General features: G+C 42.1%; 1 protein-coding gene across 4 annotated transcripts in view; it reads right to left on the bottom strand.

Annotated features, from left to right (window-relative positions):
* The window catches only part of ahcyl2b (adenosylhomocysteinase like 2b), a 49315-nt gene that overhangs the window by 8242 nt on the left and 15471 nt on the right, over positions 1-25602 (bottom strand). For 3 of the 4 annotated variants that reach the window (XM_086270376.1, XM_086270378.1, XM_086270377.1), the window contains exons 2-9: positions 6607-6715; positions 3289-3432; positions 2906-3006; positions 2708-2810; positions 2456-2550; positions 2110-2216; positions 513-629; positions 279-342 (exon numbers count right to left, since the gene is read on the bottom strand). In XM_086270376.1, coding sequence (XP_086126502.1) covers positions 279-342; positions 513-629; positions 2110-2216; positions 2456-2550; positions 2708-2810; positions 2906-3006; positions 3289-3432; positions 6607-6715 — 840 coding nt within the window. Of the gene's footprint in view, positions 1-278; positions 343-512; positions 630-2109; positions 2217-2455; positions 2551-2707; positions 2811-2905; positions 3007-3288; positions 3433-6606; positions 6716-8139; positions 8321-25602 lie in introns of those variants that run through there. The other variant, XM_086270379.1, reaches the window with a different exon arrangement.

The following is a 25602-nucleotide window of genomic DNA, read 5'->3' on the forward strand; positions in this document are numbered from 1 at the left end:
CCATCACTTGGATGTTCTATTAGCACAAAACTCTCTGGTGGCTTGTTCTGTATTAATCAAGTTCAAGCCAGCCTTTTACAAATTTAATTGCCACGGCCTTAGCAAAACCCCATCCTTACTTAGATGCCTCAAAAAGGCCGACAACAATTATCTAACTTGTCGTGCTACATTGAAATCTGTTCATGTGCATAAGCGAACTCACAGGAGACAGGACAAGGCTTCAGTGTTTGCATCACTGTGTGAACAAGAAAGGTGCGTGACGAGGACGGTGGCCTTACCTCTCCATATCCACACACCACCACCTGTTTGCCTCCAAACATGACGTCAGTAGTCCTCTTCAGGCTGAGGACAGAAACACTGTTATAACACACAGGCGACCCAATATTTATTCACACTGTTTGGAGCAGACTGGATGCGGGTGTATACACCTTGCAGCAATGCATGTTATTAGAAACAAAAAACTTGGCCTGTTTTATAATTCTAACAAGGTTCAACAGGAGAGCATTTCCTACCCGTCTAAGATGGACTCTCTGCAGCAGTACAGGTTGTCAAATTTCTGCTTGGTGACTGAATCGTTGACATTCATGGCTGGAACGCAGAGTTTCCCGGCCTTGGACAGCTGATATAACCTGCACACACAAACACACACCAAAAAACATTTAAACTTTACATCAGAATACAATCATGTCTCTTAATTCAATGACTGGAAGAAAGGTGGCAAATTAATCCTGACAGGAGAAGCTGCTGCTTAAATCTTTGAAAGGATTTGTTTTATCATTTAGATTTAACTGATGTGTTTCTATTTGCGCAAATGAAGTTGAAATTTTGCTACCATGCCACAAATATACAGTGGAGAACATATTCACCACTAGATGGTGATGTTGGCACACCACAGATTATGTAAACACTTCTTCAGTGAGAAATAAATACACAAACCAGCACATTAACAGACACATTTACAGCACCTGGTTTTATCTACCTAAAGGTGGAATGTCTCATTCATCTGGAGGTAGATGCTGTACTCCTCATCTAAACAAATAACCCCCTCCCACTGGGGCTCAATCACAAGCTCAGCCCTAAAATTCATTGACATGCATCTCCAAGACGACTGCACTAATAATGGGCTAGCTGGTTAGCGCATTCATGCTTACACAGCATGAATGCATATTTCTCATAGCTGTGATTTAAAAAACAAAACACCAAACAAACAAGATCAGCATTAAATATTATCACACAGACCACATGTAAGCACAAAACCCCAGCATGCCAAACTAGTGAGAGCAGGTTGTTCGGACGTTTTTTCTCTCTCTATAGGACGACTATAGTGCCTGCAGGCACCATCCTTTCCCCGGTGAAGCTGAAGCCAGAACCCAGGGCAACCTGCTGCTGCGGCTGCTGGCGCAGAGAAGCCCACCGACAGATGGGGAGTCTTTGCATGCAACAAAGATGCAAGGAAGGCTTCTTGCACAACATTCCCCCGTGAAAACGAGCTAAAATCAAAAACCTCATCAATTCCTCTGAATCCAGTTTTTTGGGATCAACCCTATTTTGGCTAAACAGGGAGTGTTTGCACGTGCAAAACAAATGCAAGCCTTTTTTTCTAATGTCAACCATCGACTCTGAAAACCTGTGCAGGCCTCCTTTTCCAAACTCAGAGACTGACCCAGAATTAATAAGGGGAACTGATGAATACGATTCTATTGATGTCTTCATTTCTATATTTCCTTAGTAACAGAGAGAGGTGCAGGCTCTCAAACAGTCCTGCTCTACAAGCTGGACGGTTTTCCTCTGAATCCACTCAGGAAAACGTGCAGACACTCTCAGGCTATGGTTCTCCTGTGTGTGACCGAACACTCCTTGCTCCAAGTCGGCTTAAACGTTGTGTGAATTGGTCAGAATCACATCTCCCCACAACATGTACAAACACCTGATTTGACTTCAGTACACATACAGAACGGACAACCAGTGGACCATAAAGGGATCTCGTGTGTTGAATCAGAACGGATCAATCGACGTTTATGACACACACACACACACACACACACACACACACACACACACACACACACACACACACACACACAAAACTAAAAAGACACCACGTCCTACCTGTGCACACCAGTAACGCTCTCCTCTACTATGCCCTTGATCTTCTTGAACATGCTGGGATATTTTTTATAAATCCAGTGAGTCAGGTCACCACCATCATCCAAGATCTGACGAGAAATCAGAAAGATAAGTTTTCTATGTTTGAATATGCAGAACAAATTATCTGATATAATGAATGCCCCTTTCTTCACTTCTAGCCACAGTGGTAGACAATCATCACGTAAAAATACATTTAAAAACCTACTACACAACAGATGAATGGCCTACCAATGATTGATGTTTGATGTAAAAACCACAGAGGCAACTTTTCTGTAATAAGCTTTATTTAGATATGTAGGTGTGCTACCATGTTGGGCTGCCAGCCTTCCACATTGACACAGCGGTCGATGCACCACCAGAAGTCGTCCTCTGATTCTCCCTTCCACGCAAATACACTGAAACCTACAAAGAGAGGAAGCGTTGAATACATATTGCATACGAGTGTATGAATAACAATGGATGTGACCATGAAGGGAAAAGCGAGCGCATTAATATTTTAGGCAGCAAAAAAGAGAGAAGAAAAGGTCAGGTGTCACCACATGGGAACACTGAGCCTCACCTCCCTCTGCCAGGGCAGCTGCCACCTCATTCTGGGTGGAGTAGATGTTGCATGCTGCCCATCTGCACTGAGCGCCCAGAGCTGACAGAGTCTCCATCAGCACCTTGGGAGAAGACGAGGGTCAAGTTTGAGTTTTCGTCGTGGCAGAAGAGAAAAATAAACAAGTGTGTGTGAGTGTTTTGCACTGCTACTACTTACAGCAGTCTGGGCAGTGATGTGGGTGCAGCCCACAATCTTGGCACCAGCGAGGGGTTTTTCCCCCTGGGCTCGCTTCCTCAGAGCCATCAGTGCTGGCATCTCTGAAAGAAAAGGAAACACACACATACACACAAATACACATAAGTGGATATATAGGATTGATCTGGATGATTAAGGAATTCCCATCATTTAATCCTCCTAATACTTCAAAACTAATCCATCGCCTCGTGCGGTGGAGTAGCTCGATGAGCGAGGCTCTCTGCTAGGTAATTAGAGAGTAATGTCAATGAAATACATTGAGTTTGATTTTAAATGGTGGTCATAACAGCAGTTTGGTATTTAGCTCAGTTCCCAGTTTTTAAAGCTACTGCCCGCTGGTTCACCTTGCTCAGCTATCTCGATCTCTCTGCGGCCGAAGTCGGCCTGTTTGATGTTTTTGATGCAGAAGTCGCCGTTGCCCTTGGAGTTTTTCTGCTGTTTGTCACGAGGAGATGTCTCGTCATCAGAGCTGTCCGTGTATGATGCCGCTGCAAACAAACACACACAGGCATTGTCAGCATGTCAACACATCACATAGGAGGCAAAATATTGCCGCTGTAACCAAAAACAAAACAAAAAAAAGTTGTAAACTGTGAATCCATGTTTAAGTACAGAATACACTGAATGTATTCTGTACCTAAACATGGATTCTCTCAGCCTCTGGTTTCATCAGAATACATTAAACTCAAATGTGCAACTTGAATTTGTTAGCCTACAGATTTCAGGCACCACAGGCTTTAATTTATCATAGAGCTGCCAGCCAAACTTTTCCCACTAAGAGCAAAACTAGCAGCTTTATCACCTCTGACTGAAGCAGAAAGTAAACACAGGATGTTATTGGACTTAAGTATTTACACTTGGATATAAAAAGAAAACATGTTTGAGTAGTATCACTGGACCTGTGATATAAACAGTCATATGCACAGTCTGCACTTTGCATTATTGTGTGGTTTCAAATGTACTGTACATTTCTATACATGGAGGTGCACAGGGTGTACTCTTCCATGAGTACAAATGGTGCATGATGCCAACATCACACACGCCTTTAAGTGCAGACAGGAAAACAAAGGTTTGAGGGTGTAAGAGGATATCCCGAATCCAATTCTTCAAGTTTTAGTTCATTACAAGCAATCGATATTGATTAACAATAGCGTCACCTCATGTCCGGGGGTAACACCCATGAATTCAAGACAATGTCTGTGCTGTGTTTTTGGCTGTACATGTAAATGATATCCTTAGAGAACGTTCCAAAGATTTTTTATTTTTTTTAACCTGGCCTTCTTTGGGAAAATCTATGAAATTCTATGCAGAGTGCCTAAATCAGGTAAAAGCTGATGAAGTAAAACATGATTAGTGAGTTGATTTGAAATAATAATTTAAAAAAAAAAAAAATTAAAAAAAACAATCTAAATGCCCAAAACTGAAAAACAAATCATCTATCAATGAAAAAAAAAAATACCCTTCCGTCCTACTTCCAAAACACGTTGGGACAAAACCAGGTGAGGGGGAAAAAGGTTTTGCATGATGAAATTCTTCTCAAGAAACACAAAATCTAAAAAAGCTTAAAAACATCCAAACTAAGAAGCCTTAGCCTCGATCTGCTTTACAGTGGCTATAAACTTCAGCTACATGTTAACTTTACCTGGAACCTGTACTGTCATGACATTATTTACAATGTACTGTAAATGTGTTGGTTCTGCTTTACAGACTAGGACCACCAGCTTTAAAAAGAACCCTAATCAAAGGATCCTAAACTAAAGTGGTTCGGGGGAAGCTGTGTGACTGGTGCTTGCTGTAGTCTCTGTACTGTGGGAGCCATCAGAGAAATCAGAATCACTCCAGTGAGGGAATTATGAGGAAAGACAGGGAATCAGCCGAGGAGGAAGAGCGGGGAAAAAAAAGCAGCACAAGGATTCTGTACTGGAGTCTGAAACCAGGCTCAAACAGGAAGAAAGAAAGGGAAAGAAACACAATGTCGCCTTCTCAGCTGACCCCAACAAGCGCCTATGAAAACACAGAGCTGTCTGCAAATGTGCCAGTGGGAAGTTACAGAGCCGAAACGCCTCATCTTCTCTGAATAAAAGTACTGATGCAGGGGCTTTTCTTCTTCTTTTGCACCCCTGACCTGAGGGATCCATTATGCACATGCACTAATACTGACTGACAGTCCATGTGTCCGTTTGCCATCCATCTGTCTGTCCTAGCGCCATCATGCAGATTAATTCATCATGTTAAATGGTGTCGTTTAAAGTTATGTGGCCCGTGACTCTGACACACAGCAGGACATCAAAAGAGCCTGAGTCCAAGTGGCTTATGCAATATCGCATTTAAAAACGACTGATAACTGAGAAGGAAAGGAAAGCCAGGATTATAGTGACCGATTTATAAAGAACCTTTGCTCCCTTGTCCCTTCTTGTTTTCTGTGGTATTTGAGCAGAGCCATGTTAACCATTTCCAAATATACAGGAGTGTTGCATCAATCTACTCAAACTATGGCTACAGCTATCAGTTATATTAGTGATGAGTATTTGAGACCTCTACATCATCAGTGTGACTCGTTTACTCCTAACTTTAACCACCTTATGTGCTTTTATTCGTTAAATTAATTCTGGATGAAAGAAAGCAAAAGATTAAAAAAACATTTTTTAAACAACCACGTTTTTCCTAGTTACTCGATAAATCGTTGCAGCTTGAACTTAAACTAATCATACACAGAGTGTATTGTCTCCAAATCACTCAGCCTGTCTCTCCTGGTTACTCCCAAAGAAAATCATAACATCATGACAATGCATACTTAAACCAAATTTACAAAACAAAGAAACCCCTTATCTATACATACAATGAAACTTGTACTGTAAGACATAAAACTACACCTTACAGTTGCTGATACTAGCTGCCAGCTAAAACTCTTTTTAGACTATTGGCATATTTATCTTTACCAGCTTTCCAGTTAATCACCAATAGGGCGATGGTTTGGCTCTCCCATCCTATTTGGTTTCAGCCACACCCAATGCTTCAGCACCTGCTAATCCTCTAACACAGGGCCCACAGTTTCACATAAACCCAGGGTCTGAGTGTGAGAAAGAGTGCTAGAAACACAAGGACAGAAGTGGTAGATAAGTCCAGTCAACCATTCATCCAGGTGGAACTCAATGGAAAATTTAACATCCCCCTGGAATATCAGATAAGCAGCAAGGTAAAGTGATTGAGTAACAGGCTATAGTTTAAGACAGGAATGCAGGTATGGCGAAAGAGAGACACTGTGATGAAGTCTGCACTATATACTTAAACAAACAGGTCATTTTAGTCTATTTACTTTGTGCTGTAAAGACACTGCTTTAGTCTTAGATGTCTGTGCCAACAAGGCTTGCACGGCCCTGCTATATTTTGTTCAGCGTTTCTTCCACCACTGCTCGCAACTTCCCAACAAGGCCGACTTTATTTGGCTCAGTGTGAGAGCCTCTACCATGCTACCAACTTTCAAGTCTCACTCCTGTGCTCTTTGTTTCATGAGGACACAAACTGAGAAGAGTGGAGCTGAGCAGGTAAGAATAATGTTACTTGAGTCGATGACAAGACATTACTGTGAGCACACTGACACACTGACACCAAAAATAATAGCTATCATAATCAGGATGAGTCACCCAAATCTGTCTGTTTACCTGAGCTGTAGCTGTCTGTGGAGGACTGGGAGATGGAGCGGGACAGAGAGCGCCGTCCGATCTTGGAGGGACGCTTGTTGAACTCCTGTTTCTGGTCTGCAAACTGGATCTGTTGGTGGAGAAGGAGAGCAGAAACATTCAGGCAATCTGAATTGAGCTTTGAAAAATGTATTTAAATAAAACTATTCACAAACAGGACTCACAAAGCAATTTGAAAGCCAGGAAAAGAAAACTTTGCATCTTTAATAAACTGATTGCTTTTTAGCTCAGGTTACTCTAGGTTCATGTTAAGCTCGTGATTAAGAGAATGCTATCCTGAGTGAAAAATGTTTTACAGATAAGAGAAGATCAATAAAATAGATAAATAAGACAGGCAATAAACAGAGAGAGAACAAGTTCACTATAGTCTCTGAGGAGGGAGACTGCCTTTGAGTTCACTCTGACTCTGAAAGATAAAAGAGACAATGAGGCTATTATCAAGCAGTGACAAGGCCACGCGAGGTGCACCAGTTCATTCTGGTTCTGTGAAAATGAGCGGGATGTGTTTGGCTATTTGCCGCTTTCAGGACACTAAACTGACCATGAGCCTATCTTTCAGTGTTGCATCAAAGCCAATGACTTGGTGCATCATAATTCATCCAGTGATAATATTACAGCACATGAATGGCTGACTTATTCCTACAATAAAGCCACACGACAAGAACAAAAACTGCCAATGTGTGTGTGTATATGCATTAAAACCTCTTTTTATTAGTCAGGTTGCTTTTATTAAATGAGCAATAATGGTGTCCATAAATTCATAGAAAGAAAGGCTTTTACATTGCCACATGGATGTCTAATGGATGTTGCACAAGGCAAAAAAAAAAAAAAAAAAAAAAGCAGCTGAAAGAGCATCAGTTCTTTGAGCATGTACTCATTTTTAAATAATTTTCATCCTCACAAAAAGATGTCCTTGAAAATTTTCAGGTTCTTGAGAGTGTGTGTGTGTGTGTGTGTGTGTGTGTGTGTGTGTGTGTGTGCGTGTGTGTGTGCGTGCGCGCGTGCGTGCGCGTACGAGTAAAATACCAGGAGGCTTTGTATGTATTGACTTATTTATTCTCATAATGTGTGGAGACATTCGGTAAATTTCATGAGCGAGAGCTGCTGTTCACTCAAAAGTCACCTCTACGATCTGAAATCATCAGCAATATACACATTTCCCCCATTTTTTGCTTTGTGATCTCTGAGGCATTTCTTAAGTAGAGCCCAAACCCTGGTGATTCAGCCTGGAAAATGTGCACCTTAATAAACAGGCATGGAAAGGAAAGCAATGCAGCATTAAAGCTCTCAGAAAGCCAAACTGCACATGCAGCTGGGCAAGTTAAATAGTTAAAACTCATCACAAATTATCTGGTTAGGATGCTAGCTGATTAGCTGAGCATTTCTCCTTCCATTTCAATTCCACCCAAGCACCGATACTCTCAATATCATTTTAATCTCAATAAATAACACGTCATAAATCAGACTAATCCACTTCTCATCCATTCTCCTTACCTTTTTCACACAGCGCTCACTGCTCTCCCCACTCTTTTCCTTCTTCAACATTGCCACGTGTGTGTGTGTGGGACGAACTGCCAAGTACAGTGCGTGTTTGATTCAGGGCCTTGTGCATTGACGGGACATCATCTTTCAATGATCATTTCAGTGGCTGCACCTCTTGCCCTCTGCCTCTTTTTAGCCTTTCCTTTTCTGTAAACCAGCCCAAACTGCTCCGCCCATGTGCCAACAACACAATGCAATGAATTGTTTTCCCTTCCTTTCATTTTTTCCCCTTCCCTCTCTCCTACCTCAGTATTCTTGTTTAATTGTCAATTGTTCAAGCGCAGGCTGAATCGCTGCCATCAAAACTAAGCTTTGCCCTTGCTGACCCAAGACATGTAGCCAACAAACTAAGAGCATTAAGAAAGGAAGCAGTGATAGAAAAGGACTGGAATGAGCCATCTATACATCCTTATAAACTCTCCTAATGAATGGAAATGCTCATTAGCATACAGAAGAAGAGGTTAGGTTAAAAACTACAGTGATTACAGTTAATCTTGAAAGGAAGTAATTTCGATTGATCCTTTGAGCTCCACTCTTATCAGCACTGTGATTAAAAATGGCCATCATACAAGAAGATAAATAAATAAAAATATGAGGATTAAACTGTTGTTCTTTGGAACATAGAAGATTCCAAAACAACACAAGCAGAACAAGTCAGAACTGCTGCTTTATGTTATTTACAAGGGCAGCCATTGGTGCAAACATCGCTGACCTCATGCAACCTGTAATGGGTATGCTGGTCTCGAAAGTTTATTGGATGGGAGATTAAATGAGGGGCTTTAAGAGCTCAGAGTTGCACTGAAGGATTGCAGGTCATTTTAGGAGCTGGGGATAGAGGGCTTATTGGATGTTTTTTGGGACAAGATTACCACAGGGCACAAAGGAAACAGGGGCTACTGCCAGAGAGAATGGCACAGTGGTTCACTTATTCCTGTGTAAAATGAGAACAAGCAAACAGCATGAGAAGAACAACCCAAACGTAACCCATTCAGTTCTGATTTCTATTCCCTAGCTAATCTTTGAAAAGCACAGAATTAACAGGGTTTTTATTACTAAGGTATGGGGTAAGCATTGTCTAAAAGCTATTAAAACTCCTTTCCATTAAACGCATACTATATGAATGTGAATCAGTGAAATCTGTCACTTTTCCATCGCTGGCACACCTGCAATCTTATCAGTGTGAATCCAGTAATATTTATGCACCACTTCTACCATAGCTCAAGTCTATTAATCCAGTGCATGCATTAACAGACAGCCATGCACAAATTACAAGTGTACATAGTCAAGTTATAACATATGTCTCTGAGCTCGAGTCTCAATCAGAAATCAGCTCTCTCACTCAGACACTGGGTGCGAGGGGCAGGATCATAAAATTCAAAGTGGCTTATATGTGAATGACACAGCGCCATTTATAGACCAATTCTGCTTGCAGTGCTAAACACCTCATCTGTGAGAAAAGGTTTAAATCTGTATTTCAGCTTGTGGCAATAAAAGTCTGCAAATAAACTCAAAGTAATGAATGAGCTGGTGCTCATCCGCGTACAATAACCCGTCAGCCAAATTCTGGTTAGGTGTTCCTGCAGCTTACTGCTCACCACGAGTGGCAAGTCTGAATGAAGGGCTGTTGTTATGAGTGATCACATACTGGTTAGATTAGAGATGACTTTACAGTAACCTGACAGATTCTAAGATGGTCCTTCAATCTCAAATAATAAACTATTTTCAGTTTGACCATCTCTGATTTGCATAAACATTTTATGGTCCACAGCTTGAACAAGTGTAATGAAGAAAATAGCATTTTCTTCTTTTTTTGACTAAGAATTTCATGTAAAAATGTATTCAGCATGTTTTGTTTTGCATTATTGTGAAATTCAACTATATACTATTCAGAAATTGTCACCAATTGTGTTTTGACATCTTTTTAATGTTTAATTCTAATGAGTCTGCGGTCAAATACGGGGCTTTATAAGACTGCTTAAGTTTGTTGTTTTTTTTAGTCCTCAATACTGAGACGTTTTTTGATCCGTCTATCCCAATTTCACAGCTATTGATTCATTTTGATGGTAAGAAAGGGCACTGAAAATTTCAGGTTTGTATCTTTAGTTTTTGAGATATTCATGTTCAAACAAAAACAACAAGAAAATTGCTGCAAGTGGTTTGACAAAAGTATTTCGAAAAGTATTTGAAATAAAAAAATCATTATATAGAAGTCCAAAAATGGGAACATAATATTTTTAGGCAAAATTGGGGATGGTTGAGGTGAAGGCCCACAGTGATTTGAGATCAAAGAACCCAAAAGACACTTGTAGCTGAAGGCAGTGAAAACAGCGAATGGAGTCAGCAGCATGCTCCTCCTGTGCTCATATATTAGCCACTCAGGAATGGCTGTACAAGTCCCAACATATAAAAAGCTATTTTCAGAGGCAAACAGCTTTTGTGTGTCAATGTCATTCAATTTGTCAAATACCTGGAGAAGAAAGGCCACTGTGTAATTCAGTATCCTCTGATTATTTACAATATATATGTCTGTAATAGTCTCTCATATAATGATCCAAGACTGGGTAAAAATGGAGAAAAAAAAATCTTGGTGATTTTCCCTCCTCACATCAGTCAATATTGATATATAATCACGATATATATATTTAAACCAAAATGAACTTCATGAGTTTGTCATAAGCTGAACATGATAAATGTACTGCAACACTGTAACTGTATTTTAAATAAATACTGTTGTAGTATATAGACAAACTCTTTCAAATTGTTGGCCACATGAAGTGCAGTACTGGGTAGTGAGGCTCATAAATGGGCCAGGTGTGCGCTTTGCACTCAGCTGCTTAAAATATGACATTTTGGACCATGTTTACCGACATCGTGTCTTGTAATGTGTGTAAGCCGCCATTGTGGAAACATGTTTTCAACACAGTTTACAGTGTATACTGCTCTGCTTCTTTGTCAGACTTTAAATAGCCAAAATATCGCCACATTAATTCCTCAATAGTGTCCTAATCCTTTGAGTATCAGGTTGTATCCACTGCAGTGTCATATTTGGTAACAAAGTCGTTTGATTTTTCAATAACAGTCTTTGTTCTCATTTTCTCTTTTATCTCACTCGAATTCCTAATATACTGTAGTGTGTAGCAGCCCAAACGTTAGCACATGTGCTGACTATTCTTACTGTCATTGGCCTTCAGTGTTGTCAGTAAAAAAAAAAAAAAAAAAAAGGATTTGGATAAGCTCCATGCAGTTTATATTGACCTTGTTTAGTAATGCCATCTTGGAAAGTTTTTGCACGATAATTATTTTTATCGTTTTATCACCTGGCTCTATAAGAATCACTCACTTTTTTTATACTATGTTTCCTTTCAGACAGCACCGGCACTGCTGCAGAACTCCAGCATGTTTGCAGGTTGCGACACTGGAAGAGCCATAAACGTGGAGTTCGTGTTGTGATGTGGGTTGTATGCAGGTAATAAAAATATTTCAGACTAATCTGCCTTAAGCAACAATGTTCATCTCTTGGCTTTCCCCTCCATGACATTCCTAATCTTCCACTTTCTATCCAGCTTTCACACCCCGCAGGAACTCTTTTACATAACAGATTGATTGGGTAGCTAATGATTTATGAATAATACATGTTCAATATTCAGCACTTGCCCACATGGGACACAATCGTGTATCCGGCAGTGACCATGAGCCACCAATACAACCACAGAAGAAAGGGGATGAGGAGCACTTGGTATGCACTTGTTTTCTAGCAGTCGCTTATATAGACGCATGTGCACAATGAGGAAAAGAGATGAAAAGAGCTCTATTTAAAGCCATGTGCTCCTTTGTTACAAGTGTCTTTGAATGGGCTATTCCAATTCAGTATAAGATGCTATTGAGCTCTTATGCTGAATTGGACAGACACAGATGCAGCATCGTTTTATATGTTTGTGCTCGCTGGAGGACAAATATAATCTTTCCAGTCGTGGGGTTGGGGTGGAGGCCTAAGCTTAACTCCTAATAATCTATAACCCCTTAACTCTAAATGGAAGCCCTAAAGTGCTGCGAAGCATCCATGCTGGAATACATCTGTCATCTAACATCAGAGATCAAACACGCAGGCTTTATGCCCCATCTGTTTATGTAATTCATATGGCGATACCCACAATGAAACCATAAATATCACAACATCTAAATCCTGGCTCCTGGCACATTCAGCTGGGCTCTGCAGCCCTCTGGAAATGACAGATTTGTTTTAAATTTGTGGTAAGACGACATGTTTTAGAACTGGGTGGGGGGAATCTCCCGTTGAACACAGTCAACAAGCTAGCTGAGTGCCAAGGGAACTGTGGTACAGCGCAAAGAACATCTAGGCTGGCGTTGTGAAAAAACAGAGACCCCTCTGGGAGAGAGAAAATGAAAACAGACACAGATGCAGCATCAGATCTGACGAGATATGGTACTGTTTTGATTTCCCCACAAACACCGTGGATTCATCTCATCCTGCTAGACTATCAACAGAAATTTGAAGTGACAAGTGACTTAACAAACATGCTCTGTTATTAATCACAGAGGTGAAGATAGCAATATTTAGCACTTATGAATACACTGTAAAAAAACAAAACAAAAAAACATGTTTGTCATGTTTTTGTATACAAATACACTTTGAAGATATACAACATATCAATACAACAGTGCACTTGCCTTATACCTGCTTTGGCTTGTGAATGTCAATAAGAGGATTTACAGCTCTTTAAGGTACAGCTATACGCTGACATCTTTACCTTCTTTCTGCTGCTCACTTTAGGGGTCACTACAGGTAATCATCTGCCTCCATTTCAACCTATCCCTAGCATCCTCTTGTCACGCCAACCCCCTTCACCTTCCCTCCTACCTCATAGCTTCATCTTTTCCACCCAGATGTCTGCTATCTGCTCTGCACATTTCCAAACTCAGCTTTGCCTCTATTTGCGTCTAAACCGCTCAACCTGAGCTTTCCCTCTGATGTACTCATTTCTAATCCTTTCCATCCTAGTCATTCTGAACAAAACCTTGGGAGGATACCCTGCCACATCCATCATATCCATACATCATAAACCACCATCATAGCAGGTTTCACTGCCATCTCTTAAACATGCCCTTTAACCTTGGTACCATTTGTTACGATTAACGCCAACGCTCTTCTCCAACCCCTCCACCTGCCTGCACTCTCTTCTTCACCTCTCTTGTGCTCATCTGTAGCTTTGGATGGTTGACCAGCCAAAGTCATCCACCGTCAATCCTCTTTTCTCCAGAGCATATCTCCACCTGTTCCCTCCTCTACAGATAACAGTATGGTAAATGGTAAATGGCCTGTATTTATATAGCGCTTTACTAGTCCCTAAGGACCCCAAAGCGCTTTACATATCCAGTCATCCACCCATTCACACACACATTCACACACTGGTGATGGCAAGCTACATTGTAGCCACAGCCACCCTGGGGCGCACTGACAGAGGCGAGGCTGCCGGACACTGGCGCCACCGGGCCCTCTGACCACCACCAGTAGGCAACGGGTGAAGTGTCTTGCCCAAGGACACAACGACCGAGACTGTCCAAGCCGGGGCTCGAACCGGCAACCTTCCGATTACAAGACGAACTCCCAACTCTTGAGCCACGATCGCCCATAAGTATAGTCTGCAAAAATAACAGTCCATGGAAACTCCTGCCTGACATCACCTGTTAACCTGTGATGTTGCTATTTTTAATATTTTGCTTAAAGAGTTGAATGAAATGTTACTGAAGCACCTCAGGTAAAAAAAAAAAAATCATGCCTTTATAAAAAGGGAGAAACAGGAAGAAGTTACTCCTTATTATAATTCATTTGGACAAGGTTTTATCTTTAAAAGAACATATAATATTCACTTCACACACCATATTGTTATTCTCTGATTCTAGTAGAATAACGTGGCATGATTCACAGTTAAAAATGATCATCATTTATCTTTTGGGGCCTTGAAGAATTTTTTTAGTTCACCCGCTCTCAAAAAAACAAAAAACATTTATGCCCTATCCTACTCTCTTCCTCTCTAAGACCACACTCACTTTTAAGCAAGCTTTCTTCTGACTAGCACAGAAGGTCAGAACAGCTGGTGGTTTTTTGTTTGAGGGAAAGAAAATACACCCATGCTCACTGAAGTCTTGAGTACAGCAGGCTTTTCAGCTCCAGCAGCAGGAGGAAAAAAATGCCTCCCTCTTTTAACCAGTTTGGTTGTTTTTTGGTATGAAAGCTGCAAAAGATGAGACACCAGCTAACTACCTTAAAAAAAATGGCACCCTGCAATCTTGAATAAAAACACATAAATAAGCCAATAAAGAGACCAAGCACAAACCAAAGCTAAAAGCTTGGCTCTAACTGCTAAGTGGCTTGTAATGACGTTGGTCACTTAATATTTTTGTAATACATTTCTGCTCAGAACAAAGCACAGAGCAAGTGCAAAATGCCAAGCTCTGCACTCTGCCTTTGGCATCACTCCACCAAGGAAAACATTTCATCTTCTAAAATTAATGTTTAGCCATTTCTGAGTATTTCAAGGAATTCTAGACGAAAGCTTTAAAGATTAATTTGATGTTTAGTCACACATCATAACACGTATGCCTCGAACAAGGACTTTAAACCAGCAGTGAGGTGACGGGACAATGACCGTGCAGACTTTAAGCCTGGTGTCTTCAGTGCTGGCCTTTGCCACTGATTGACAAGCCAACAGGAAGGGAGGGAGGGCTTATTCGGCATCCCCACAACACCTGATAACTGTGGGGAGCCAAAGAGTCCTGCCCAATATGCCTTTCTGTGTGCGTGTGTGGGAGTACAAAATGTTCCCTTTGGCTGAAAGAACCTGAGGTACTTCAGGTTCATCAGGAATTTTCCCAGCTTTGAAATGCCTTTTCAGGGCAACACAAAAATCAGATGTGATGGTTTAACATTCTAAAAGGCAGTAAGTCTTTGTTGACCATTTCATAAACCAAAATATCTTTATGCTTCATAAATGAAACCCAGATTAACAAAATTGGTTTCAAAATACTGATGGCCCTCAGCGCTATCCCTCAGCCTTTTAGGAGAAGCACCTATGTCAATTAGATTAGAAAATCCTAGGTCATATCTTTCTCAAGTTACCACATTCACATGATTTTCAGAAAACATGACATTGATGTCACTGAGATTCAAACTTTAGTATCAATATGGAAAATCAATATGGAATAAAAAATTAAGTACTTCGATGCTGCTGATTTTTCTGTCTCAGGATGAAAACTTTGTAGGGTCATAAAAAATAAATCAATAAAATGTATTCTTTGTCTGAAAAATCCTGCATGAAGGGTAAAATTCTAGTGGTAATTAATCAAATTCAACTGAGACTTCAGACAGAGACTGTTGTGTGCACTCAGGTGAAATGGACACGTTTTAAGATAAACTTCAGGGCAAATTATTGAAGTGACTACCAATGACAGTGCAAGATACTAATGATTGACATTTTACAGTCGGGCAACTGAAGCCCTGAATGTCCACTAGCAACAAAACATCTTCAAAAAGTGATTAAAATGCAAACAATTACTTTGCTAATCAATTCTTTTACATATTCAACTTGCAGTTTGGGTGGCTGTTCGAGCAAAAACGTGCAGTTTTAAAACATCGCTCTGTAGGAAATACTGAGAGGGTTGTAGGGGGGGTTGTAGTTTTTCCAACAAGGAAAAATATTTCACAAATAAAGGCTGTGTGTGTACTCAGCTGTGACTGTAGGGACACAAGCTGGCATGCTATGCTACACAATGCAAAACATACAGTGATGTCTTCACAGCTGTGTTTCTGAAGGCTCTGCATGCAAATTTCTTCTAAAAACATTCGAGTTCCCGTAAATCAGATGTTTGGCTAGAAACGAGAGCAAAGCAAGCAGCTCTTTCGATGAGCCGTGTGTATGGTTTGGCAGCTTGAGTTTTGTTTTAATTTTTTTGTTTTTTCAAAGGTGGCTTCACACCAGAAGAGATCAAATCTGTGTTTTTCCGAACCATTGATCTCGGTCACACGACGGGGTAATGGGCTGGAGCGGTGACCCCTGCAGCGGCGACCCCTGCAGCAACGACCGCACTGAACCTACTGAGTTGAACTGTGGACTTTCATTAGAAAGTAACCATCTCACGTTCAATTGCTAACTTGCTTGGAAGGGATTCAAACCTTATGGCACCTCTATTACACGGCCCACAAGATTGCCTCATTGGCACACACATGAGATAAAATTGTCAGCCTATCCAGATCTCATCAGCATACGGTGGTGGATGTTCATTTCCCATTCGACCTGCTTCAGGTGCTAACTGACGTGAATAATAAACAGATACGGAGCCTCTCGTCTCACGGTGTGAGGCTTCTACACAGATTGGCATGTGTTCCAAAATGAGTAATCGTAAGTGAAAGACAGAAGGAGACAGACAGAGAGGAGCATGCTAACAAACACTGATGAGAAGGTAATGTACTAGAAAGAAAATTGAAATTTAATGATGATGACAGGGAAAATTGGCCAGCTCACGTTGGCTCCATTTGCCAGGATCGGTGCTGCAAAAGTTCTTTTTATTGTGCCTTTTTTTTTCTTTCTTACAGTGGCACAATTTGCAATCACCTTGAGCTGGTCTGTTTTTTACACTTATTTTTTGCTTTGCATCTGTGTGGACACTTGTCAGTCCGTTCTCCAATCTGGTGTCAAATCTTGCCTTCGAACTGCACGTGTCATCATCTATAAAAGTTTTAGCCACATCAGGAACAGAAAGAGACAGGGGCTGAGTGAGGAAGAGGAGTGGGTATATAAAGGATTGAGGCAAAAGAAGACTTGAGCCCTGTCTCTCATAATTGAAGTCTTATTCACTCACTCCCACATAACCTGTCAATTTTTATCGCCTCACTGCAGCTGTTCAAACTGCCAACCATCTATAATTACCACTCTAAAAATACATGATGCTGACCAAATAATCACAAACCAGCTTAAAACCTTTGTCTGATGTTTCTGGGCCCCAAAGCACTTATGTAGATGATCATGGGCCATATCATTTAATGCTCCTCCACCTAAAACCAAAGAGCCATTGTTCTCATGGAGCAAACAGTGAATGTTTGTGTCAGAGATACTGAGACCCCATGTGTGGTCATCTGAATGACACTGTTGGATTGTGCGCATCCCCAAAATGGATAAAACTCACCCAACAGCTCCGATGAGTATTTAACAGTATAACAGTTATAATTTTATGCAGGTTTTCAAATACAGCTATACTGGTAAACAAGTAAAAACACCCAGTGTGCACATTGCAAGCTTTTTGGAAGGATGGATAACCCAAGCAAGTTTTAAGTATCCTGGGATCTTGTTAATGAGTGATGGGAAGGTGGAGCGACAGGTGGAAGTGTGTATTGCTGCAATATCAGCAGTAATGCGGGCACTGTACCAGATTGCTGTGGTGAACAGAGAGCTGATCTGGAGGTCAAAATTCTCCCTGAGGTCTGCACTCGCCCGGCTGAGAGGAGACAGCAGGATAGACGCAGGACTATATTGCTCATTTGGTCTGGGAGTGTCCCACAATCCCCTAGGATGAACCTGCTATACTGCTAGGAAAAAGGGTGCCTGGAAAACCCTCCTCAGCCTGCTACCAAAGCAAGCCAACTTCGGATGAGGGGAAGAAAATGGACATTTATTTAGAAACTTCCAGCAGGATCATGAGGAGACTTGTAGAGTTAATATGTTAGGGTGCCGTTATAATTATGGGGATCCACATTTGATAAATATTCAAGAGGTGAATTTAAGGGTTTCAAGTATGAACAGACTTTTAAGTACTTTTATTACACCATAAAAAGTCACACACAGACTGAGTCTCAGAATGAAGGGACAAGACTGAGGGACGTGTGTATATATTACAATTATAGCAACAGTAAAACAGTATAATTGCTAGACTGTTTTAGTATGGTTGATGGGTTCTCCTATGAACATTTACCAGCATATGCTATCGCCACCTGTTTGTTTATTTAGAGGCTCTAAAGCACCCTTCATCCTTCTTTTAGTACCCACAGCTTGCCAGCACAAGCAACCATAAGCCAGGACACACTTAGCTCCTCCACTGATATATTAGCAATCACTGATGATTGAAGTGACAGTGACTGACATATTACCTACCCCTAGTGTCTATGTAAAAGAAGGAAGGTAAACAGTTGAGGTAACCTAAGCTAGGCCTGTAGAAGCCTGATGCACAGTCCTTTGAGAGGAAACCCAAGAGGAGAAGAGGGAAGGAAGTATTCTCCATAAGGCCAGTAGGAAACTTGCTGTTTATACCTCCTTTGCTGCTGCTCTTCTCTGGGGGAAATCTCAATTGCTTCAAATGTATTTCTGTGCTGATATTTTTACAGAAGTCATATCCTGATATTATAGCAAGTTATATTTTACCACCATAAAACAGAAGAAAATGAACAGTTTGCTAATTATAGTTTTTGAGAGGTATATAAATAGCAGACTTGTCTTAGCCAAACACAAGTTTTAAGCAAAAACATTATAATAAAACAGCAGCCTGGGCAGGACGGAGGAAGGGAAACATGAGCACGAAGCATTACGTCAGTGACTTTAGGAATAAAATTCTTGCTTATGGTGTCTTTTAATGATGCAATCTACACAAGATAGCATGCTCATTTAAGCTCTTCCAGAGTATAAGCTAGTTAGGAAAGACACCCTTCCCCCTCACTGCAAATGTTTTTTTCAACACCTTACCAGGTACCAAAGCTTTGTGATCGTTGTTCCATGGTGCTGGACTGGCTATCAGGTTTTTATGTCATAATAACATAATTATAGGTGATGATGACTGAACAAAGTTCAAAGGAGAAAACAAGCGGATCAGATCAGACTAAGAGCAAGGATCACTTCTCTTAAATCAAAGTGCCAGAGAGCTTTTAATAGCTTTGTTCAAATGTCTGCCATAAGGTCTGGAAAACTGAGTGGTGACATTTAAAAAAAAAAAAAAGGAAAGAAAACAAGGAACATGTCCTGTTAACAGCTTAACGCACCACACAAATATCTGGTAATGTCCTCAAAACCAAATCCTAAAAGTGCTTCTGTCAGACTGTCCCCAATCTGGGAGTCATTTAGTTAAAAGTAGAGACTTTAACTCAGTTAAAAACAGTAGGAACCCTACCCATGTGCCAAAGGTTGTAAAAGCAAAATGCTCATGCATACAATATAATCTAATATTAAAATTAACCCAAATGCTCCCTATATATTACAAAAAGAAATATCTTGTAAAATTGATCTGCATCTGCAACAACTCATGCAATGTGGTCAAAAACATTTATAGGTAATTATTATGTGTGTAAATGGTCCTTTGGGGAAATGTAGTTTTTGAATGCCACAAGCTTGGGCATCCATCTCTTAGTCACTTAACACAGGTAATAATCCAACAAGGCTGGACACTAGAATATCAAACACAGTACTACATGAATGTTAACTTATTAGACAACAAGTTAAAATCAAAAAGCTTATGTGGATATTAGATGAAGGTTCTTCTGACTGCTCCCTTATTTCCACAGAGGTTGCAACAGTGGATGGATCCATAGGTTTCATTTGACACAGATCTTATGCCAGATGCGCTTCCTGATGCAAACATGCCAATTATCCATGCTTGGGACCGGTGATGTGCCAAAAAGTAATAATCTGCCACAAAGTGATTCCCAATGTTTCGGTTTTGTTTGTTTTTTTTTTATTATTATCTAATACATTTGCTCACATTGCAAAATAGGCTCTACTTAGCATGACTTATTAAGGCATTATACATAAAATGAAGAAATGACCTGTTCTTCAAGTATCTCTATGGCTCTGACTTGTTGTCCCTACCATTGTGATCTACATTATAATCAATTGGGTCCTTTATGGCCACTTAAAATATCTTTATAGAACCGTTTTGTTATATTCATTCAAATTGCTGCTCTCCTCTTGGCCAGAACGCCTCTGAAAAAGACATTTTTAATGTCAATGATAATGTTTACGTGATTAATGTCACTTTGCTAAGAACTGATTACAGCTTTAATATTGTGAAAGGTATCTATGTTCTGGCTCATAATGGCATCTAATCATTCATGAGAGATTTGTTTGACATGTATTTGACAGATTACAGGCCAACAAGTAATTTACAACAGTTTTTCGCAAGCACTGGAAATCACTTTTTGGCACAACACCTGGCACCAGGAGTACACTAGCTTGTGACTCACAATTAATGGTAATTGCTAGGAGTTGGGTGGCTAACATTAATATGTGTGCCAGCAAGGTTAACGTTTTCGATAACTGTTCAATACTTCACCATTGTTGAAACGGGAGCTTTTATGACCTCTTGATATTAGCAGTGTGTCACTATAAAGAAGCCAAAGAGCTGTCAAGACACCTTGGTGGAAACACGTATTGTTACAACATCTTGTTAACAGTGTGTTTTGGCCTTGGTTCTTAAAGCAGAGGAAGTCCTTCAGGCTTTTATGAAGTGTACTAGACAAAGCAACGGATGTCTTGCTTTGCAGCACTCCGTAGAGGACGTGCAGTCCTAAAGGAAGCAACTAAAAAGAGACCATAAATGATTCTCTCTTTTTACTCCATTCTTGTTACAACTCTTCCTCCGTAAACAATCTTGATTCAGAGTGGAGCCGACCACAGTTTATTATGTGCTTGTTTTGTAAGCTGCTCTTGGATGCCACATGTAAGAGCTGTGGACATGCTTCTCAGTGGTTTTACTTGCTATTCTTGGATTACTATTGTGTTTGTGTAGAAGAAAACCTATAATAGACTGCAGCAGACAGAGAGGTGTCGACAATATTTTAAAAATATATTTTTCTTCTTATGTCGCTCTCCCTCTCTTTACACATTTCCCTGCCTCTGTAATTGAAGTGAGATCAAACACAGCCCACAGCTTGGCTGGATTACAGCAGCCTCAGATTTAAGTCAAACTGTACTGACGGACAAGTCTTTAAAAAACGAAAATAAAAAATGAAAGAATTTTTCCATTTTTTTCTATTATTCTCACAACATCTACACTGAACCATCACAGTTTATCCACCTTGTGAACAATGTTATCAACCAGACAGAGCTAACAGGTGGCTGGATCTTCAAGCACGCACAACGCTGCTGACTGACATTTTGGCTGACAATTGAGGCTGTTGAAGACAGCTCGGCCTGTCATACACCCAGGCTGCGCTACCGCTGGATCGCATGCAAGCAGCAGACCGTCTGTCGATCTTTGCTCGGCCTTCAGGGAGGTAACATCTGCGTTAAAGGGTGCCATCAGTCTCATCTTTGCCTGATGTCTAAATACTGTGCAATGTTGCATGTCACTGGCACTTCCATAGACAAAAGTTAAGTTACTGACCAACATGTTTAACAGGCATGAAAGGAAGAGTCCATTTTGCTTTTGTAATGAGAAACTGCCTTTGTCAGAGTGAAATTAAAGGCGACAGAGTAGGGTTTCTTACCCATGCATAGATTTTTCTACAAAAAATGAAAAAAAAGAAAGAAAACAATAGTTGGAGAGAACAACCTGCACCATGGAGCAAAACAATAACCATCTGAAAAACAAGCCTGTGGCTAAGATCGTGTCTGAACTCACGCCACAGGAAAGGCCAGACACAAAAACAGGGGCAGAACTCTGGCAGACGCCTGGCTTTTACTGAAATGGCTCTGTAGTCTGCAAGCTCTGGCAAAGCAGAAGCAGACACACAAACCAGACAAGCAAGTAAAAGGCAGAGAAACCTTTTTTGGTTTTTTTTGCCTGTCCCGTTTGGCTCTTTTGCCATCAGAATTGTTGTCTAAAGGCAAAGAAAGATGCCCAACGGATTTACTTTACCAAATTGACCATCCCAGCCTTGCCGTAATGGTCCATTTGATTCACCTTTTATTGTTTATTTTATTTTCACTTACTGAATACGGGACAGATTTGACTGGGGGAAAGAAGGGGAGAAAGAAAGAGGGAAAGAGAAACAGCTGAGAAGAGGGACGGGGGAGAAGGGCAAAAAACAAAAACCAACAGAATGAGCAGAAAGAAAAAAAAAAAAGAAAGAAAAAATGCATATATCAATCACCTGGATCACCTGCTGAGAAAGAAAAACGAAAACAAGCAGAAGAGAACAAGAGTAATAGAATAAACAGCATCACAATGATATATGGGAATATGACAGTAAATACTAAATATTAAACATTATTGTGCAGCACATAAGATCAACAGAACACAGTGTGCTTTGAGGTAGGAGCCAAAAAGGGTGTAGTTTGTGGGTGTGATCACCCGTGTGTACACCTGTGAGCATGGACGCGCTTGTTTTTTTAAAAGGTTCCTTCATGTAATGATCTGCTAGAGGGTGTGGGGGGGCCACAGCCCCGTCCTCCAGGGCATGAAGCAGGTATGGAGGAGATCAAAACTCCAGACATCCAGAGGCCCCCAGAACACAAGAAACCAAGGAAGACCAACAGAGGGGCAGCCGCGCCACTGTCCCAGAAAGAGCTGAGGAGAGTCCCAGATGAGGGCTCACTCAGCAGCCGCGGAGCAGAAGCCAGGGGGAGTTGCAGTGACGCGCCCGTGAGCTCCGCCGGCAGCCAGCCGTGCCTGAGTGACCGAGCCCCAGGCCAAGAGGCCGGGGGCACCCCACCTCCGAAGTGGCCCGAGCGAGCCCCAGGCTCCAGGCCCCGATAAGCGGCCGCCAAGGAGTGAGCCGGTGTGTACCTGGACGCCCATCCCCGGACACAAAGAACCACCAACGCACCGATGTCTGAGGGGGTCCGCCACTGGCAGGGGAAGTGGTGGTAGGGGGAGATAGGCCTCCAAACCTTGGAGGGCCTGAGATGTCCCCAGAGAGGTGGCGCCTGACACCCAACCTGACATATAGACACAGACATACAGGCACACACAGATACAAACATCCATTCCCACCCTCATGCTCTCATATGCACTTACTCCACACTCAACCAACGTGGAGACAGACATAAAGAGACGCTGTACACACGATCACACTCCCCAAGCGTACTCTACAAACCGGGTCTAGGTACCCTTGCCCCTGGAGGGGGAACTGCACCCAGACCCAGGTGGTGTTACCCTTTTCCCTGCGGTGGGGGGAGGCAGACCGCCCCGACTCCGCAGCAGCAGGGAGGCCCCACACTCCAGACCGCAGTCGGACGGCCAACTCCTCCTCCTAGCCCCCCCGCTCCAGCAGGTCGCAGAGAACGGGGGTGAGAGAAGACTCCAAACTTCCCTCCACCCGCTCATTGTAGTGTTGATGCATGTGTGTTCTAAGGTGCATTTAAAACCCAGGAGGGCATGGAGCTACCTGCCAGAGAGCAGCAGGTAAGCGCATGGTCCCTCCTGCTAGCCCTCAATGTCTACGTGTATTTAACCTTGAGAGGTGGGCAACGACGCCAGGGGTGAGGTGTACACCCTGATGGTACTTTGGATTCCGTGTATCGTGCCCACCCCCAAGACCCTATATGTAAGTGTAATGAGAGTGTGAGTAATGTGAATGTCTAAGTTGTGGGATAAAATTGAGGCAGACAGAAGGGGACAGAGGGGGGGGGTAGCCTCCTCTGCACCCTGGTGACATACCCCTACTCCAAGGCCCTGCATGTGTGGGTGGTTGTGGTGGAGCGGGAAGAGGGAGGCAGCTGGAGATGGGGAGGGAAGGAAGGGAGGGGCAGGTGACCCCTCCCTGGGGCCAGCTCCCCCGCTGACCCCAGTAGGCACCCCCATACTCCGCGACCCGCCAGGGAAAGGGGGCCCAGGCCCATCCAGACCGGGGCCCAGTGCAGCAGCGCCTCCCGGCCCCACAGAGCCCGGGACAGTCCACCCAACCCCACCACAGAGAAAACTGCACCCACCCCACCATCCACTCATCTTCCAGACTACATAAGACAATAAACACCCAGGCTGAGATCTTCCTCCACCTCTCCTGTATCTCCCCCTCCTGCAGAGAGAGCTCCCGAGGAGAGGAAAGCTCCTGCAAGATGTGACAATCTCCCCCACCAGTTGAAGAGCCCCCCAGGCGGCTCGATGCACCGGCGGCACCCTGCTCCAGGGGTGGGCCCCCATGCACCCACCCGCCCACAACCCCGGCAACACACCAACCAGGCAACACATCAACTAGCAGGTGGCCAGAAATCAAACAGCTTCTCGTTGTGTTATGCTGCCATACAGTGTAGTGACACACCTAGGGTCCACCTAGCTAGCCAAACTTGCTAGTATTAGCTGACAACAGCACAGCACACCAAGCAAAGTCAGGTGCACCTGTCCGGATCTAATCAGTCAATCACATGGCAGTAAGTAGTGTATTTAGGCATGTGGACACAGTCAGGACGAGCTGCTGAAGTTCAAACTGAGCGTCAGAAAGGAGAAGAAAGGTTACTCAAGTAACTTTGAACATAGCATGATTGCTGGTGACAGATGGACTGGTCTGAGTATTTCAGAAACTACTGATTTACTGGGATTTTCCAACACAAACATCTCTAGGGTTTACAGAGAATGGTCTGTCCAGTGAGCAACAGTTCTCTGTGAGAAAATGCCTCGGCGTAAGAGGTTTGAGAATGACCAGACTTCTGACAGATAGGCAACAGTAAGTCAAATAACCACTCGTTGCAAACAGGGTACACAGAAGAGAATCTCTGAATGCAAAACATGTAAAATGTTGAAGCAGCAGAAGATCACACCAGGTACTGATTCTGTGGGCTAAGATCATGAAACAGTGGCTGCAGCTAACCAAAATTGGAGAAAAAAAAAAAAGAAAACTAAACGTGCTGCCCTGTCCTAATGTCTGCTGCAACATTCAGATGGTGGTTTTATTACCTTCCTTTCACCCAATTGTAGATTTCTGACTGCTCTGAGCAATAAGGAGGAAAAAATATGAAGGAAGGAAGCAAGCTAGTGTGAGGTGGTGTGTATAAGGATATGTTTCAGAATCAGAGCACAGTGTGCTGCCCTGAGGTTGCCTATGATGTAAGAATGCCCCCTCTGATTTATACACACAGACAAGTGCTCAGACTGTAAATAAAAAGGCACACATACGCACACTCATGCGCCCACCATTACCGTGCATACACTTGGCAGCTACTGAGACAACATGCAATTACCAATGGGCTAGCACGTGCCCACACACACAGTATGTATATGTTGGTAGAGGCTTTGTGCAGCCACGTCAGCAGCAGAGAAAGCCATCTTAAGCTCTTCACTGAAGCCTATTTGCAGCATCAGCACATACTGTGTCCCAAAAAAAAAAAAAAAAAAGTAAAGATGCATTATGTAGATGAACAGCTAGCAGCTACGTACCTGGTACTTTGGCAAATTGTTGTCCTTTTTTTTAAATTTGTTAATCAGTTGTATTAAAATTGATATGAACACAAATGTTTGTAGAAATGTTAGTTTAATCCATTG

The sequence above is a fragment of the Aulonocara sp. 'chitande type north' Nkhata Bay genome, linkage group LG17, assembly GCF_057382095.1.
Source record: "Aulonocara sp. 'chitande type north' Nkhata Bay isolate Kocher_YH1m ecotype deep benthic linkage group LG17, A_spYH_male_GT1.1, whole genome shotgun sequence".
Taxonomy (NCBI): domain Eukaryota; kingdom Metazoa; phylum Chordata; class Actinopteri; order Cichliformes; family Cichlidae; genus Aulonocara; species Aulonocara sp. 'chitande type north' Nkhata Bay.